At 32.1% G+C, this 19,300-nt stretch overlaps 1 protein-coding gene across 1 annotated transcript; it reads left to right on the top strand.

Moving 5' to 3' along the window:
• Positions 1 to 14,503: 14,503 nt before the first annotated feature.
• Positions 14,504 to 16,293, top strand: LOC111367160 (expansin-A15-like). Its single transcript, XM_022987893.1, has 4 exons — positions 14,504 to 14,611; positions 14,704 to 14,836; positions 15,185 to 15,473; positions 15,565 to 16,293. Exons 2-4 carry the CDS (start codon positions 14,710 to 14,712, stop codon positions 15,869 to 15,871), a joined length of 723 nt encoding a protein of 240 aa, XP_022843661.1. The 5' UTR covers positions 14,504 to 14,611; positions 14,704 to 14,709; the 3' UTR covers positions 15,872 to 16,293.
• Positions 16,294 to 19,300: the final 3,007 nt, after the last annotated feature.

The raw sequence follows: 19,300 nt of genomic DNA, 5'->3' as shown, positions 1-19,300 counted from the left end.
TGGTGGCCTCGAGTGTGGCCTGTGCGACCGTACAGGCATATAACCTTGCGGTCGCACAAGGATCTACCAAAACTTAGAGGCCCAATTTGAGTTTAATCATGCGACCGCATGGTACAAAAAAATTCGACTGTTTGAGGTTGGTTTTTGGCCTTTGTAAGTTCAATTTTGGTGACTTTTGGGTAATATTTTGGCACCATTTCGTACACGTGGCTTATACCTATAAATAGTGAATCCATATTGAAGGCAAACACATTACAAAAATATCAAGGTTCCATATTACTTCCAAAATCAAAGATCAAAATCTTTAAAAGTCATATTCATATTCATTCTTTGTGTTCTTCAAATTTTCTAGATTTGTACTTGTGTTTTGGTGTTTAAATCCTTGCAAGGCTTGTTCTAATCCTGCAAACTATTTGCCAACAACCTTTGAAACATCTCAAATTCATACGAGAAGGGACAACTATCATTTGGGGACAACGATATCGTGTTCAAGCCATTCATTGATACAAGTTCGAGATTATCTTGTTATTGGCATTTCCGATTCATATTTTGTGATCTCTACTCCAATTCGATGATTTTTTTCCAACATAAAATAATATCACATGCAAATTCAAAAACTTTCCTTATTTTCTAAGTACATAGTATACACTGTCGTGAACCAACAACAAATTAATGACTGCATGGATACAACATTCCCCAGATTTCCTAGTAAGATTAGGGGTGGATGCGGGTCGGTTCGGTTCGGTTCTAAAGAGAACCAAACCAAATCAAAATTTTCGGGTATTTAGTAAATGGAATCGTTGGGTCCAAATATAATTATGGAACCGTTCGGGTTTGGTTCCGTTCGGTTCTGTACTATAATTAAATTTTTTAAAATTAATAATAACATTTTATAAAAATACAACTAATGACACATTCAATGATTTTGAAATGTCAGATACTAGTAGACTACTTTATTCAAATGATCGCTGCGGTCAAAATTTCGGTTGGCGGAGGTCACAGCGTCAGTCGACATTATTTAGGATTTGGAATGTCAACGAGGCTGCGAGAGTCGAGACAACGTTATGTACTTTAATGTTGGTGTTTAGGGTTATTTAGTGGGTTGGATCTTATTGGGCTAAGAAATGAGACAATAACATGGGTAATTGGGCCAAAAATTAAAAAAATTATAAATGAAACAAATTATTGGGACAAAAATTTGGATTTAGAAATTGTTAATTTATTTAGAAAAAAATAAAATTAAAATAATTTGATTTATTCAATATAAAAAAAATTAGAAAGATTCGGTTCTTATTTGATTATTCGGTTCTTGGTCTAGAACCGAGAATCAAACCGTACCCGTCGGTTCTCAATTCAGATACCCGTTCGAGTATTTAATTTGACAAGAATCGTCGGATTCGATTTGATCGATTCGGTTCAGGAGATTTGCCCAATCCTAAGTAAGATATAAGCATTGTTTGAAATGGTAAAAAAGGAGAAGCCGATTGGATATAAGGACAGTGCATGAAAAATGGGATAATCTTTCTAATTAATGTTACTGGCTCTTTTACAGAGAGGGAGTAATTGATTAGTCTAGGATCTGTACAATACCCAATGGGGAAAGAACAAGTACGGCAAAGTTAAGTGCATGTTTGGGTAAGCTCAAAATGTTTACATTAGAATGTCAAGTTAATTATTGTTAGAGAAAACTCAAGGGAAAAATCTCGTCAATGGTAGAAACGAGATAATTCTGATAGACGTTGCCACGCATCCTAGCCATCACGGTCATTCGTTAACAAGAAGGGGATTATAAGACTCTAAGCGCATCCAAACAAACTACTAGAAAGGACACAACCGTACCAATGAATATTCTTGCCAAAGACATATTGACTCCAAATCTTACAGTTTTACAAAGAATATCATTATAAAAAAACACGAAAAAGGCAAGCATCTAATCAGATCAGTCAAGAGAGCTAGTTTTGATCTCACATAAAAGAAGAAAGCTTACGGGTGCATTCTTGGCTGGTCCTTCGATAACATTACCCTTGGAAAATGAAAAGAAAAATCTACTTTATAACCCAAAGATAGTACTGTGATACTTATATCACATCTTAATATCTAGATAGACAAATCCTGCCATAAAGAGAGAAGAAGATCGAGTGCAGTATATAAATCATAAATTTCAATGCATCCAAACACGTTTAGAGAGAGGGAAAAATTAAAGTGAAGTCGGGCTTACATTTAAGTTCATCCAAACATGCTTTTAAGGTTAGAAGTGACTGCTCACTTGAAAAATTAACCCATGAACAAATACTCATTTAAGGAAGTGCCCACGTATAGTCCTTTTGGTGAAATTAACAAAATGAAATTGGTTGGAAAATTTATTTCAGTCGGTCAGACAGGGAGAGGGCTTCCACAACACGGCGGCCCGTACTAATTGGAGCAGTGAATTGTAGCCTCTTAAGGGTGCCGAAGCCAGATCCCATATTTAGAACCGAATTGCAAGTACAAGGATCTATTTCACAAACTCTGTTAGGCAAGACTCATGGGATCAAGCTCCACAATATATATTTTTTAAATACATGACAGGGCCCATCTCTACACAGTGAGGGACCTGAGAGATCCCTGTAAACTGTAAGGGCTGCACTTGTACTTGCAGCCTTATTTATTTACTTTTTTAAACTATGCCATATTTTAGTACACTTTTTAATAATGTTGATTCGAAAATGGCTTCATTCAAAATAAGTAAATAATCAAAAAGAGTCCCCCCCCTCCCCCCACTCCCCCACCCTCTTCAATCGGTAAACCTAGTTAGCTTTGCTCATTTCCTGAGTGAACAAAATGGTTTTAAGCTATTTTTACTCTTTGATTGCGTTTCTTGAAAAGTTACTAATTTTTTATTTTTTTTTATCTAATCGAAGTCAAATATAATTTTAACCAAACAGTTCATGTGACCAATACCATTTCACATGAAAGGTTATTAATAATTTTAGACCAACCTACTTGGTGGATTGAGCGCGTTAATCTCATCCTTATTGGGCCACGCAGCCTGCATAAGTGTAAAGGCCTAATGGGCTAGATCCTTCATAGCGGGCCATGGCGGATAATCTTGTTGCACCGTCGGCGGTGACAGTTAAAGGCAATTAATTCAGGTAGTTATTAATGATGACCATTTATTTGTTATGACGTTTTTCTTTTTTTCTTTTTTATTTTTTGGGAAATTTTGTGTCAGTTAATAAAGCTTGGGATAATGAAGATGTTCTTCTAAAATTTATCGATATCAACTTAAAATAATAAATATGCATTTTCACTGTATAGTGAAATATGGAGACGTGATTACATAAGAAAATTTAAATATAAAAATACGACTTCTCATAATAGAAATTTGCATTTTCTTACTATCATGAGCATTAAATATTTATCAAATTATTACTTTTTATTCCAAGTACTACAAGCCTCTATTTGGCGTAATTTAAAAAGTTGATAAAAATTTAAATCAAATAAATAATTAATTTTAATTACATATTTTATGAGACTCACAACTATTATTAACTTTTCAACCATAAATTTCATCAATTTTTATCAAAATTTTCTAAAAATTTGATTTTAACTAAACTAAAAGGACTATGTATACAAAATAAGTTGTGAAAATAAGAATGGATCGGAGATGATGTTTTGGACTGAATTTCTTGGTAAATTAGAAAAATCAAAATTTGCGACAATAAATTAATGGGGCTAGTTGTCTCTAAGTAAAAAGTAGGGTACAAGACCCACCCTTGAAAGTCAAACACGTGCTTGCCTTGTAAAGAATATATGACAGTTTATAAATTGAAAGTGTGATGTTTGGCTACAAGGAGATAATGTTCTCACTCTTGAACCAAAGGTTTCACAAACTCACTTCATTATACCAAAAAAAAAAAAAAAAAAAAAAAAAAAAAAACCCAATGAAAAAAAAAAAAATCAAACTTATTTGTTTACTGTGAAAAAAAAGATGCCAATGTAAGAGGTTCCAAAAACGAGCCATAAAATTAGAATGGTAGACGGCAAAATCATGTGACTGAAGCGAGAGTGACATTCGAGTCAATATAGCCGTTTTTTTGATGTGGTTAAAAATTAATTTTTAGTAAATCTCGATAAAAGAAGATGAGATATGTGGTTAAAAAGTTGAGAATACATAGTCGTGGGGTCGCATAAAATATATGATTAAAGATGAATTTAAAGAAAAGTAACTTCTAAAAATTGGAGGTCAAACAAGGACTTTAAGTGATTCTTCGTTCGTAAAAGTATCACAATTTCTTATTATATTGCATTCGAATCCAATTTTACAAATTTTACACTCTTTTAATTCAAGGTTTTAAACCCTTTTGTAAAATGAATTATTGAGACCCTATTCCTAACCACCTTGAAGTGAAATTCGGTTGTTGTATCTAACTTAACATCAAGAAAACATTGAAGTACACAATATCTTTGAAAAATCTTCTATGACAATCCTTGTGATGCTTCATTTGACAACTCTGGCCCGAATCACTTCTGAATTCCGATCTAGTTTGGTTCCGACATTGTCCATAGAGGTGTCTGGTTGCATGTGTAAATGCTTCTCAACTTAGTAGAGTCGGTACACCCACCGTAAACTAAGAAACAAATTCTAAATTTCTAATGCAAACTTCCAATGTATGCTTCAACAACCATGTTACACGAACATCGAGTTTGACATCGGGAATGACCGCATACACACACATGGGGGGTTGGACATTATTTTATTCACGTGGGACCATGCGTCCATATGAGTGTGTGGTCATCAGTGCGGTCATCCTTGCGGATCGTTTGGCTTTATTCATGCTTCAAAAACTTGACCAAATGGAATTTCCAAGCTAAATCTTCTCCGTTAAAACCGGAATTTATTTTGTGTATTCGTTTTCTTTCATAGTTTGTGTGCTACCTGTCAATGGTGACACATGCTAGTGCTGTCACATTAGAGAGTGCACATCAACCTGTATTGCATTTATTTTTTTCCATGACAAATTTCCTTAATTGTCTAATAATATTTTGACTACTCGACGCGGACTTAACTCATTTCAATCACTTGGGAGTTCTAGTGACCATTTACGTAGTCATTGTTTGAATTTTTTTTTTTGATACCCAGATATCCCAACTTCGCCAGACTAAATCCTGGACCTCTAGCCATCGACTCCTCAGTGACTCGAGGAGGTAAATCGCAGGTTATGCCTTTGTTGGCTCCCAAGTTCTCACTTGGTTTATACTCCTGGCCCCAAGAGAATTCTCCTCACTGCGTTGATCAGGAATTGAACTCTTCATGCTGAGATTGCAAGCTCACCATAGTGATTGTTCCACCAACTCGGATGTACCTTAGGGGGCTTGTTTGAATTTAATTTCATTCAACGTCAAGCTTCTTGATGAAGAACGAAATCCCCAGATGATCGTCTAATGTCTCTTTACATACCCCCAAAAAATATATGTGAAAAAAATCTCCAAAAAAATGCTTTAACAACTACTCGACACCGCTTGACTCCTTTCAATCACTCGATCATTATAGTGATCACTTACATCATCAATCTTTGCACTTATTTTCAATCAACGTCAAGTTTCTTGATGAAAAACAAAATTCCGAAAAAATGATCGTGTAATGCCTCTTTGGAAACTTGAAAAAATTGCGGAAAAGAAAAATCAATGCTTAGCCCGTTTAGATGGAGTGGTTCAAAAAGACAATAATGGCCATAAATGTACGAAAAAAATCCTGAGACAATGGAGACACATGTGTTGAACCATTTGAAATGTAATACAGTGCGTTGTGCATTTAAAAGCCAGCCCCTTGTGTCTCCTTCAGACCCCATCTACTTATTACACAACTCCTTAAAACAGCTCACTCATTTTGAAAATGACACATGCATGAAGTAATATCCTAAACCAGAAGAATTAATCTACTTATACAAAGTTCGTTCATAAAGTTAGTTTACAAACTATGTGTCAACAAAATCTAAGCCATTGATTTCTATTGATTTGAAAAAATATTTTTGAAATAATTAGTTTAGATGTTGCCGACACATAATTTGTAAATCAATATTGTCAACCTAGTTTGTACAAATAGCATGATTCAAACCAGAATTAATCAGTTGCCGTTGAATTATTGATTGACGATTCAAAATTCTATGACTAATTAAGTTTCACTTTCAGATAGATTGTTAAAAAGATTTTGAATTGAGTGATGAGTTTGAAAATGCATTACTTTAACTATTGTGTTGTCCATTTGTCTGGTGTGTGTTGGGAAAATTTATTAATTTGTCACGTGTGCCTCTATATGTAATTAATTGTGTATAAAGACTATTTAACGTTAAGTACATAATTAAAGTGATCTAATAAATAATTAAGTTAAAGGGTTTAGAGCATCTAAATAAGTATGGGTCAGATTATATGTGTAGATATCATATTCCTTTAAAATTGTATTTTATGATAGGCAAAATACATATAAAAATTATATATATAGGATTATGGTACCTAATTCATATATAACTTCTCATTCTTTGTATCATTTCATCAACACAAGAATACAACAGAAAACATAATAAAGAAGACGATCGTAAACCCACAATCAAGAATATGCAATCTACAATCAAGAATCAAACCTATGGAGCAAAAAGCTAGAATCAAGATCAAGAACTCATGAATAAAAAGAGTTAATATTCAAGATCAAAATCCAAAATCAAGATTCAATATTAAAGAATCTTTCCAAATGAATTAAGATATGCTATGCATCTAATAATTCTCTTGGTGATTTGACATGGATGATCTTTTGGTAATTAGGTTTTCATTAAAATTTAAAGTTTCATAAAATTTCAACAAATAGCATCAGAGCCAACTCAATGTTAAACCATTAAGATTTTAGGAAGAATTTTATGGTCATGGAATTTTTTAATTTGGAATATGAATTTTAGCCATAAATTTTGAAATTCAAATTTTTTTAAGATAGAATTTTAGGGTTGAAAGTCATAATATAGATTTTCCAATTTAGGAAGTAAATTTTAATCCTAAAATTAAAAAATTCAAATTTTTTGAGAATTTTTCGAAACTACAAACTTGCTATAGTGCTAGTTAGGGCACTGCGATTGCAGTCTTGGGGACAACGCCCAGGTTTGGGAGCTGCAACGCTGGTTTTTAGTTTTTAATTTTTTTTTTGTAAAAATAAAAGAAACAAAAAATATTAAAAGAATAAAGGGGCAATCGATTTCAAAATTTGGTATTTAACAGTATGTTTGGTGGTGATTTTTCTTTCCAAAAAATCAATTTTTTGTCCGTTATTTCACTATTTAAATCGTCATTTTTGGCTTTTTCTTTCACGGGTAGGATCCACTTTTCTTTCTAACGATAAAAAAAATCAATTTTCAAAATCACTACCGAAAAAGCCCAAAAATATCTTTTGAATTATTAATTTTCAAAAATAGATTAATTGAAGCAACATTTTACAAAAGTAACAGCTCTTTTCTAACTTCATTTATTTGGAATATTAGGAAGGTTTATATAGTAATTTATACAGATATTCAATGACCCAAAGGAAGATCAATATTTGACCGAATTATTTGCACACATATAGTAATAAATATATGACAATTGTAAAAATTTTCGTAACGTGAACATTGAGTCGATCCAAGATCGACTTGATATTTGATCAAATTTGTTATCAGTATTTGATTATGATATTTCTATCCAAAGATTAAATATTAATGTTGTGCTCAGTCTCTTGTGATGAAGTGCACCATTATTTAAAATTATTGATTGCCCATTATGGACTTTAATGTTAATATGTTATTTATGTTTAAGTTATCTATTATGTCAATCCATCTACTTCTGCAATATCTGCTAACATCAATTTGATTCATGTGCTTAAACCAAAGTTTAAAGGCTGGAAAGAGAATATTTGTATCGTTCTTGATGAAATGGATCTAGACATTGTGTTAATGAATGAATAACCTACTACTCTTATGGATAAGAGTTTCGTTAATAAAATAGAAACTTTAATAAGTGGGATCGTTCAAAACTCATAAGTGTGATGATCGTGAAGTGTGAAATTTTAGTAATATTTAGGGATCCCGTGTCCAAAACGCTTTGTGAAAAAACAATAAGATCGAAATTAGTACTCTTTTGACAAACTTGGTTTCACTAAAGTATAAAGTCAAAGAAAACATAAGGGAACATCGTAGATATGTCTTATCTTGCTTCAAAACTAAATGTATTAAAGTTTAAGCTGTCGATGACTTGTTCGTACATTTGGTTTTGATTTCTCTTCCTGCACAATTCAATTAATTTAAGGTCATTTACATTTTTCAAATGAGGAAGTAAACTCTTCATGAGCTTATTTTATATTGTGTACAAGAAAAAGAAAGTTTAAAGCAAGAGAGAACTTAGAGTACTCACTTGGTATGTATCTCTAAGAACAAGTTAAATGATAAAGAAGCTGCAACTGGTACAGCTCAAAAGAAACAGCAAAAGTCTGAAATTAATAAATAATCTAATTGTTACTTTTGTTAAAATCTGAAACGCATAAAGAGAGGCTATACTAAATACCACTTTTGACATATAAAAAAAAAGTACACTTCTCACTTTGATTTGTTCTGTGGTTAATTTAATTTGAATACCAAGACACATTCAGTGGATAAATTTTGGTGTCACTACTTATATAAGTGTCTATGCGGGGTTGCCTAAACTGCCAAAAGCCAATTGATGCTGAAAGATTCATCTGTGTGGGACGATGGCAAATCAGTTAAAGTTGAGGCTATAAGGATTTTTAGGTTATTATTAAAAGCTAGTTATTATTTAAATTTGAAAGAAACACTACATGAAATTTGGTTTCTGTTTCTACATTAAAAAAAATTAGTTACTCCTATTCAATTGGAAATAGTAAGTTCAGTCTTTTTCTTAATTCAAATATTATGGATACCAGACCCTTATCTAGTTATGATAACTTATATCTGCTTAATACAGTTGCCTCTTATAAAACAAAAGAATAAAACATGTCAGATCTGGTCGTCGTGGTGAATACTATGGCAGATATGATAGAACAAGAGAACAATGTCCAAAAGAATGTGGAATTGTCCCACAGTACACTTGCTAAAGTCCTCTAGCATGAATGGTATTATGGAGAGAGGAAACAAAACATTTAAGGACATAGTAAGGAGAATAATTATTCATTTCACCTTACCAAAATCTCTCTAGAAAAACCACTAAAGACTGTAACTTAAATTCTTAATAAACTTCCAAGTAAAGCAACTATTAAGAGGTTACGCATCTTTAAAAGATCCTACTATTATTTTGAAACTAAAAATATCTGATTCCTTGAGAATGTAGAGTTTGCGAAGGGAGGGGGAGATAAGGTTATAAATACACACACACACACACACACATTAACATTAATAGACTTTCTTTCCGATTTTTATAAAAGACTCTTTTAGGACTATTATAACATTTGTGAAACAACTTGATCTTAAGCTACTTCAGATGGTTTACAAATTAAAGAAAATCATCTATGGGCTTAAGCGAAGATCCTACTATTATTTTGAAACTAAAAATATCTGATTCCTTGAGAATGTAGAGTTTGCGAAGGGAGGGGGAGATAAGGTTATAAATACACACACACACACATTAACATTAATAGACTTTCTTTCCGATTTTTATAAAAGACCCTTTTAGGACTATTATAACATTTGTGAAACAACTTGATCTTAAGCTACTTCAGATGGTTTACAAATTAAAGAAAATCATCTATGGGCTTAAGCTTGTTTTCCTAAAAGACTTTAGCCCTTGTTTGAGCCACATTATTAGAATGAAAATGTATTTTTGAATAGTGTATTGATGAGAAATGTGTGGTTAAGAAATAAGGTGAAACTTTGGATTTGCGTATAATATTATTTTATTGAAAAATATGTGGTTGAGATGATGATAAATCACTTGTGAAAAATGTATTTTTTGGAAAAAAATGTGGCTCAAACAAACCTTTAATCTATAAATACACACACACACACACACATTAACATTAATAGACTTTCTTTTCGATTTTTACGAAAGACTCTTTTAAGACTATTATAACATTTGTGACACAGCTTGATCTTAAGCTACTTCAGATCGTTTACAAATCAAAGGTCTTACAAATTTCATCAAATAATTATCTCATTTGGTTTTGAGATGAATTCAGTTGATGATTGTGTATTGGTGAAAATGTATTTTTTGGAAAAAAATGTGGCTCAAACAAACCTTTAATCTATAAATACACACACACACACACACATTAACATTAATAGACTTTCTTTTCGATTTTTACGAAAGACTCTTTTAAGACTATTATAACATTTGTAACACAGCTTGATCTTAAGCTACTTCAGATTGTTTACAAATCAAAGGTCTTACAAATTTCATCAAATAATTATCTCATTTGGTTTTGAGATGAATTCAGTTGATGATTGTGTATTTCACAAGTTCAATGGAAGTAAGTATATATTCTAGTATTCCATGTCGACGACATACTGCTTGCCTGAAAAAATATAGGCTTGTTGTACGAAAACTAAGAGATTTCTATCATGAAATTTCGAAATGAAATATTTTGGTAACGCCTTTTTGTATTAAGGATACAAATACACTGTGATCATTCTCGGGGTATTTTGAATTATCACAAAATGCTATATCGATAAAGTTCTTAAAGTATTTAGGATGCAAGTATGTAAACCAGGTGATATCTCTATTATTAAGATAGACAAGTTTAGTCTCAATCCATGTCCTAGGGATAAATTTAAAGAAAATGAAATACAAAAAATTACATATGCTTCAGCAGTTGGGAGTTTAATGTTTGCCTAGGTTTGCACACTTCGGATATAGCATTCACCATTGGAATGTTGGACATATATTTAACTAACTCTAGCATGGATATTTGGAAAGTAGCTAATTAGTTTATTTGGTATATATAGAAAACTGAGGATTTCTTGATCATATATAGAAAATCAGATGAGTTGGAAATTACTGGATATTCTTAGTCTAATAATGGAATATGACTGCAGAATTTTGTCAATGGACTGCAAATTTTGGATAGAATTGAAAGTTCACTTAAGTTATTCTGTGACAAAAGCAATCTTGTATTCCAATAGAAGCTTGACGATGTCAAAATTTATAGACGTTAAGTTCTCAGTTGTTAAGGAAAGAATTCAGAGTGGTCGGGTTCTATAAAGCAGATTAAGAGAAACTCTACAATTATGTATCCATTTACTAAATTGTTGTCACCCAATATCTTTCATGAGCATAAAACTCACATAGGTGTTGCATCTGTTGTTGATATGCCAATTTAGTTGGAGTTTGTGTTCAAAAGTTGTCTGTTTTAGACACATATTTTTATCCATGAATATTCAGTTTAATTCAGAAATAAAGTATTCAGTTCAATTTCACTCTGATTAAAGTTTTGATTTTATCTCATTAAAGAATAAGATAGGATTAGTTGAAAATAGGCATGTATAGGTCATATTGCATGTAATTTTCACGCTACACATCTACACTTGATCTATATCATTTGAATGTATTGATATGCGTGATCATTGATGAGTTTAGTTATGATACTCGTAACGAAAAACTTTTTGGTTCTATATTGACATAATTGATGAACAAAATTGTTCGGGATGCCTTTTAATTATAATAATAAAAATTTTAAGCTCATAAGGTTATACACATTTATAAGGTAACATATGTTGCTCAAATGGGAGATTGTTGGGAAAATTTATTAATTTGTCACATGGGCCAACATATGTAATTAATTATGTATAAATATTATCTTATCGTTAAGCACATAATTAAAGTGATCTAACAAAGAATTAAGTAATTGGGTTTAGGGTGTCTAAATAAAGTGTGGGCCGAATTACATGTGTAGAGCCAAGATTCATTTAGAATTGTATTTCATGATGTGCAAAATACATATGAAAACTATATATAGGATTATGATTCTCAACTAATATGTAATTTCTCATTTTTTTGTCATCTCATTAACAGAAGAATACTAAAGAAAGCATATTAAAGATAAATATCCAAAATCCACAATCAAGAACATGCAATCTACAATCAAGAATGAAGATGAAGAAGTTAAGAATCATAACTATGGAGCAAGAAGCCAAAATCAAGATCAATAACTCAAGAATAAAAAAGAGTCAATATTCAAGATCAAGATCTGGAATCAAGATCCAGCATTAAAGAATCATTCCCAATGAATTAAGGTATATTTGCATATAATAATTCTCTTAATGATTTGACATAGAGGATATTAGTAATAAAGTAATTAGATTTTTTGTTATCTCATTAACAGAAGAATACAAAAGAAAGCATATTAAAGATAAATATCCAAAATCCACAATCAAGAACATGCAATCTACAATCAAGAATGAAGATGAAGAAGTTAAGAATCATAACTATGGAGCAAGAAGCCAAAATCAAGATCAATAACTGAAGAATAAAAAAGAGTCAATATTCAAGATCAAGATCTGGAATCAAGATCCAGCATTAAAGAATCATTCTCAATGAATTAAGGTATATTTGCATATAATAATTCTCTTAATGATTTGACATAGAGGATATTAGTAATAAAGTAATTAGATTTTCATGTTATTAAAATTTAAAATTTCATAAAATTCCAATTGTGTGATCTTGACCTGAGATATTGTTTGTAGTAATGACGAGTAGAATTCGATTTCAATGGCTTATAAAACAATTAAAAGGATTTTAGGGCAATAGCTATTCATTGCTCATTGGAATACTCACTTAATAAGATTGACTTTTTAAGATTAAAGCGGAATCAATCCTCATTAAGCTCAAACGACCATTTAGATTTCAAGATTGGTGTGCTCGAATAAGTCATGATCTTATAATAAGTAGAGATAACAACTTTAGAATTAAATTCAATAAGTTTAAAAGAAATAAGTCTTTATAACTGAAAAACTAATTCTTTGAAAAATAGAAAATTGTATTAGAATTTAGAAAAGGAAATGGCGGAGCTCAATAACATTTTTAATTTTCTTTAACTTTGATTTTATTATAATCAGGCCAATTTGATTTTTCGTCATGGCTTGCCAAAATAATCAAGCTCCGCACAACGTGTTCATTATGGTGAGGCAAATCGCGCGTGAACCAACTTGAGCTTGTTTAACTCAGTTTTAAATTGGGTGGATCATCTTGAACTTGGATGATTCGACTCATTTTGACTTTATTAGCAAAGTCTTAAATTTGGATTTTTGAATATTATAACAGACATTTCTTTCAAATCTATTATAAAATAGAGCTTGGACCTTGGTTTTACATATTTATAGTGACCTTTGTAGCTCAAATTTCTCATTCTCCTTCTTACTAATAAATTTTTATTGTGAAAATTATTTGATTTTCTTATCATAAATGCAAATAACATTAAAGATTTGGAGTTAAATATTGCATTTTATAGATTTTAGAACATTACTTATACAATTATGGATTACATAAAAATTTGTCACATAAGTCAAAAAAAAATAAAAAAATTCAATGCAAGTTGTCGAGCTGACGCGACGTAAAAAAAAATGTTGATTGAGGTTAGATAGAAATGACAACGAGGCGGGTATGGGATGGGTCGGCAATTCTCACCCCGTCCCGTCGGGTACTTTTGTTATCTTACCCCATACTTATATCCGGTTAAAGTGGGTTCAGGGCGGGACAAGTCTCTTGCCTCATTTATTTTTTTATTTTTTGCTTTTATTCTTTTATGTTCTTAGTTAGTTAATAGTATTACTTTGTTACTAATTTGTTAAAAACAACTTATGTTCTCTTTACAAAGAATGATAAATTTATTATTTTTGTTTGATAAAAACTTAAATTTGAAATTAATATTAGACAGGATGGGTAATGGGACGGGGACTATGTTTCTCGTACCCGTCCCATACCCGTTTTCTGGGCAATGACCCTTATCCTATACCCATCCCATGTACCTGATTAGGCCATTCGAAGCAGGGCTCCATGGGTATTGGGTTGAATGGGTTTTTTGACCATTCCTAAGTTTAGATGTAAAAACTCTCTTAGATATGTGAACTTTTTATAATATTAGATTTGCTTCTCCTTGATGCTGTTTTCATTGCCGCTATGGTTAATGCTAGTAAAATAATACATAGACGAAGAATTAAGAACATAAACAGAATCCATTGAAAGTCAATTTTAGATTTGGTTTACTCATTACATAAATTCCACGTCGACTGAAAATTCGTCTATCTAATTAAATGTCACATAAAATACAATCCACCCTTTGGAACGGAGATGTTCTTAAAAGGGAAAAAACATTTTACCCTAGTTGCAGGCTCATCACATGCTAAAAGTTTGATTGAAAACAACTCCCAAATCTCGACTGGACTGCAATTTAATAAGATTGATATCATGAGATCGTGCATTGTTTCCACTCTACAGACCGAAAACTACTTGTCATTTTTATGGTCCTAAGCAACAAATGAAAGTCGTCAGATGTCAGCTTTCATTGTTTGGCCTACATATTAAAGTCCCCAAGAAACTTTAAGCCTCTATTTATTCTCATCAAACATTTCTTTCATTTCTTCACAACTCCTCGGTTGAAGATCACAATTTTCTCGTAAATTTCTTCTTTCTTATTTTAGTTTCTTGATTTTGTTACTATTAGTTATCAGATTTCGACTTTTTTAACAATCACTGAACTTATGGCAGGAAAAAATGGCTAATCTTGGAGTTTTCTTAGTGGGGTTTTTCTCAATGGTGTCATGTGCATATGGCTACTATGGTGGTTGGATTAATGCTCATGCCACCTTCTACGGAGGCGGTGATGCTTCTGGAACAATGGGTATGTACATACACATAAACATTTCCCATTTTTGCCTAATCATATTGAATAAAGCTGTTTGTACAGATGAACTGTACAAGGTAGGTAACCGGTGTTGAGATGTCAACACGATATTGAATATTTTAACTTTATTCTTTGTCCAAACTTCAATGAAATGTTGTCATCTGACATTCTGTAAATTCATCCGGCAAATATGTCCATACATTTAGCATCGTTGAATCATATTTTAAAATTATTTCCTCGACCACAGAACTACCGAATATTTTATTAGAGATGACCGTTGCTCTCGTTAGTAAGGATTAGGGTATAATCAATGACATTGTCTTACTTCTTTCTTAATTCTTATAGGTGGCGCATGTGGGTATGGAAACCTGTACAGTCAGGGTTATGGAACTAATACAGCAGCATTGAGTACAGCCCTTTTCAACAATGGATTGAGTTGTGGTGCATGTTTTCAATTAGTGTGTGTGAATGATCCACAATGGTGTCTTCGTGGCAGCATTATTGTTACAGCCACAAACTTCTGCCCTCCAGGGGGTTGGTGCGATCCCCCGAACCACCACTTTGATCTCTCTCAGCCCGTTTTCTTGCGTATTGCGCAATACAGAGCCGGGATTGTTCCCGTGGCTTACAGAAGGTGATCGTCGTGTAGAGTTTGCATTTTCCAATTTTTACTCGAGTCAATCCTAATGAAGGTCATTTTGTTTTCTTTTAACTGTTTTGTGTAGGGTACCCTGCAGGAGAAGGGGTGGCATTAGGTTCACCATCAATGGTCATTCATATTTCAATCTTGTTCTAATTACCAATGTTGGGGGTGCAGGTGATGTGCATGCAGTGTTCATCAAGGGCTCAAGAACTGCCTGGCAACCAATGTCAAGAAACTGGGGCCAAAATTGGCAGAGTAATTCTTACCTCAATGGACAAAGTTTATCATTTAAGGTTACCACTAGCAATGGTCGAGCCGTCGTCTCTTACAACGTTGCCCCTCCAAACTGGTCTTTCGGCCAAACTTTTTCAGGTCGTCAGTTCCGCTAATTTTTCGTCGGCTAAACAATTATAGCTTATAAATTCAAGTCGTTGAAAAGAGAGTGTACGTCATTATTTTAATAGACCTTCTCTACTAATTTAATAGTTTGGTTCAACTTTCCATGTGAGGCATTTATGTCTAAAGAGAGTCACACTCATGAGCTATTACAACCTTGTAAGGCTCTAATTAGTAATTACTACACTACAATAAAATATGGAAAATTTACATATTGTACTAGGAGATGATACTATTGTTTGTACAAGGTCAATTGAAATTTGGTTTGAGCGCATTTTGAATAAGGTAAAGAAAATCACTGTATGAGATAATGTAATGTATAATATAGAAATTATCTTTTAATTCTTGTTTCTTGTGTACTCAAGATGTACTATACCCTTCGTATTGCAATAAGGATTTTGAGAAGAAATTATTATAATGTTGTTGATATTCATAACATATTTACTAATGTTCTTTTATTTATTTTTTAATAAGCTCCTATTTCATTTTGTTAAAAATTTGATTTTTAGTAGATTTTAATAAAAAATAAATAAAATATATAATTAAAATTAAGAATAACGTTATCTAACACCATTACTGCTAGAAGCCTAGAAAACCATTTATGTGGAGTTAAGTGTTAGGTTCAACTAAAAATAAAATTAAGTGATTCATTTAATTATACTTCTCATTTAATGCCACATTAATGGCGTCTTTCTAGTGTTTTTACTCCAATGATGCTAAATAACATTACTCTAAAAATAATTTTGAATTTTGACTTAAATTTTCATCAAATTTTTTTTAGCTAAACCAAACATGCACTAAAAGAGAAGTGCAAATTTGTATTGTTTCGATCCTATATTTGTATGCATTGGTAAATAGTGACTATTGATCGAGTTGCACGGAAAAAGAGAGAACATAACATGTTAAGCCCCTATTTGAGCACATCATTCAATAACTCATTTTTTTCAATACTCATTTATATCCATACGATCAACCAATAAAATAAATTGTACGCAAACCTAAATTTTTTTCTTATTTTTTAACTACATATTCTCTAGAAATTCACTATCACAAACTTCATTTTAACATAAAAATGAGACTCAAACACGAGCTAAATGTTGGAGAAATTAAGAAAATCGGGCCTCATATACACCGTAACTCTTCCAAATTCAAATGATAACAGAAAATAATAAATTTCAAGTCTCATTCTCAATATATTTAAGTCTGATATCTAGAACAATTGGGTGCTTAATATAGACAGAATCAGACGAAAATCACTGAAGTTTAAGCCTTAACTAGAATTAAAAAAAAAATTAATACGAAGCCTTACCTGACAATCATTATTTGAAAACTCTTTTCTTCTACAAGCTCATTTTCAATTTTACATTCGCATAATAAAATATTTTGTACGTAAATTCAAAATTTTCCATGCTTTTTAATAACGCATTTTCTAAAAAATTACTAGTTTCAAAACATTGTTTTTCTTAAATAATGAGAGTCAAATAGGGGCTAAAAAATTTATGATTAAACTAAAGATTCACATGTTGATAAAATATTAGAAAAATTTTACCCTTATTTGATTCCCATTAATTGGGAAAAAAAATGGTTTTGAATAGTATTTTTAGAAAAATGTGTGGTTAAAAATAAAAAAACATTTGAAATTACTTATAAAATATTTTATTATTTAAATGTGTGGATAAAAATGAATGAACAGTAAATAGTAAATAAACTTATCAAACGGGGTGCGGAAGTCTCGGCAAGAGCTCCTTTTCCCTTTCAATGTTACTTGCAAGGACCATTACATTGACCACACAACAGTCACGGCAGCACCCGTGGCCAGTAGGTCCTCAATTTCCGTGAACTTGTGTGATTGAATTTTGTCGGTGGCTTCATTTTTTCTTTTTCCTTTTTTGCTTGTTTCTTGTTTAAGTTAAAAACTTTTAATGACAAGATTAGAAATTAGATATTCAGTTTTATCAATCAAGACCAATCTCCTCTTCATAGTACGCAGAAGATATCTTGTCCATTGATAGAATGGCAATACACTCATCGATGTACTCACTATGGGTAGGAGATCAGTCATGAAGATTCAACATGAGTGAATTGGTTCGAACGATCAACTATTATTCAATCCTTATTTAAATTAAGAAATTTAATGACCAGTTGAATGGATCGTTCTTTATAAATAGTCGAATTATTAGGTTATCTAGCCTAGCATGGTCCCTCATTATGATCTTATGGGGGCAAAATATTCTGGGTCGGCCAGTCCGACCCATCATTTTTAATATATATTTTTTCATTTTTTTTAAGGAATTTAATATAATTTTAAACTAAGCATGATTGACAGGAGGTAGATTGGGATGGTCAGCTCAACAAGTTGGACAATTAAATTTGACATGGCCTGTTCACTAAGGTGAACTAACCCATGAACAGACGACCGAGCCAAGCTTAGCTCAATCTGGTTTTCTAATGGTTGTGTCATACCGGGCCTACACAGTCCAATCCATTATGACACCACTAGTCGGCATGATGGTGGGGGTTGCTATACGTTAGTTGGTGGATTTGGGGGAGCTGTAGATGGGCCAATAAAGCCCAGCCAAATGGACTTGGGGGTGGACTAGCCTGTAATATATGATAGCCCAATCATGTTTTTAAGTACCAATTTCAAAAATCAAGTTTAAAGTAATTTTATTCAAAAATCATATGATAATATATTTTTTATATGTTAATAATAATATTATAAAATTAAATAAATCAACAGATTCACTACCCACAAAAAACCTCACCCCCACCCAATTTCAAACCCTAAAATTTTCTTTTCTCCTCTCCCTCTTTCTCTTTCTCTTCCTCTTTTCCATTTTCTCTCTCAACAACGTAACCGTGTACCACCGTCGCGAGAAGCGGCCAGTACCCATTGCTCTCTTCTCTCCTCCTTTTTCTCTCCATTCTCTCTCTATAACAACTGTGCACAACCTGTGACAATCGATGCACATGCTCAAAGCGACTCCCCGCTAAAGGGTGGTGGGAGGTTGGAGCAAGCATATGTGTTGACCTATGGTTGATTTCATCCTCAATGTTTTGATTATAACATACAATTTTAATATTGTTTCTAACAATTTATTTTGAGTGATATTAGTTCAATGTTAAAATCAATAAAACATTATATATCGGACATGAAATGAAGATTAAAGTGGAAGTTAAACATTCAAGTCAAATTATTTGAGATGAGAGCGTAAAAGATAAATGCCAAGAAAAAAAAAATTAAGAACATGAGAGACGACATCAAAGAAAAATCAAGACGAGAAGTTTAAGAGCCAAGGGCTAAACATGAAAGAAACTTCAAAGCAAGATCAAAGCCCTTGACTTCTAGATCATATGTAAAGGTATAATACTTTGATCTTTGGTAATAAATGACAATAGCTTAAAAAGCATTTTGTGCACGA

This window comes from Olea europaea, chromosome 18 (genome assembly GCF_002742605.1).
Source record: "Olea europaea var. sylvestris chromosome 18, O_europaea_v1, whole genome shotgun sequence".
In the NCBI taxonomy this organism is placed as follows: Eukaryota; Viridiplantae; Streptophyta; class Magnoliopsida; order Lamiales; family Oleaceae; genus Olea; species Olea europaea.
This window is presented reverse-complemented; position numbering and strand designations above follow the sequence as displayed.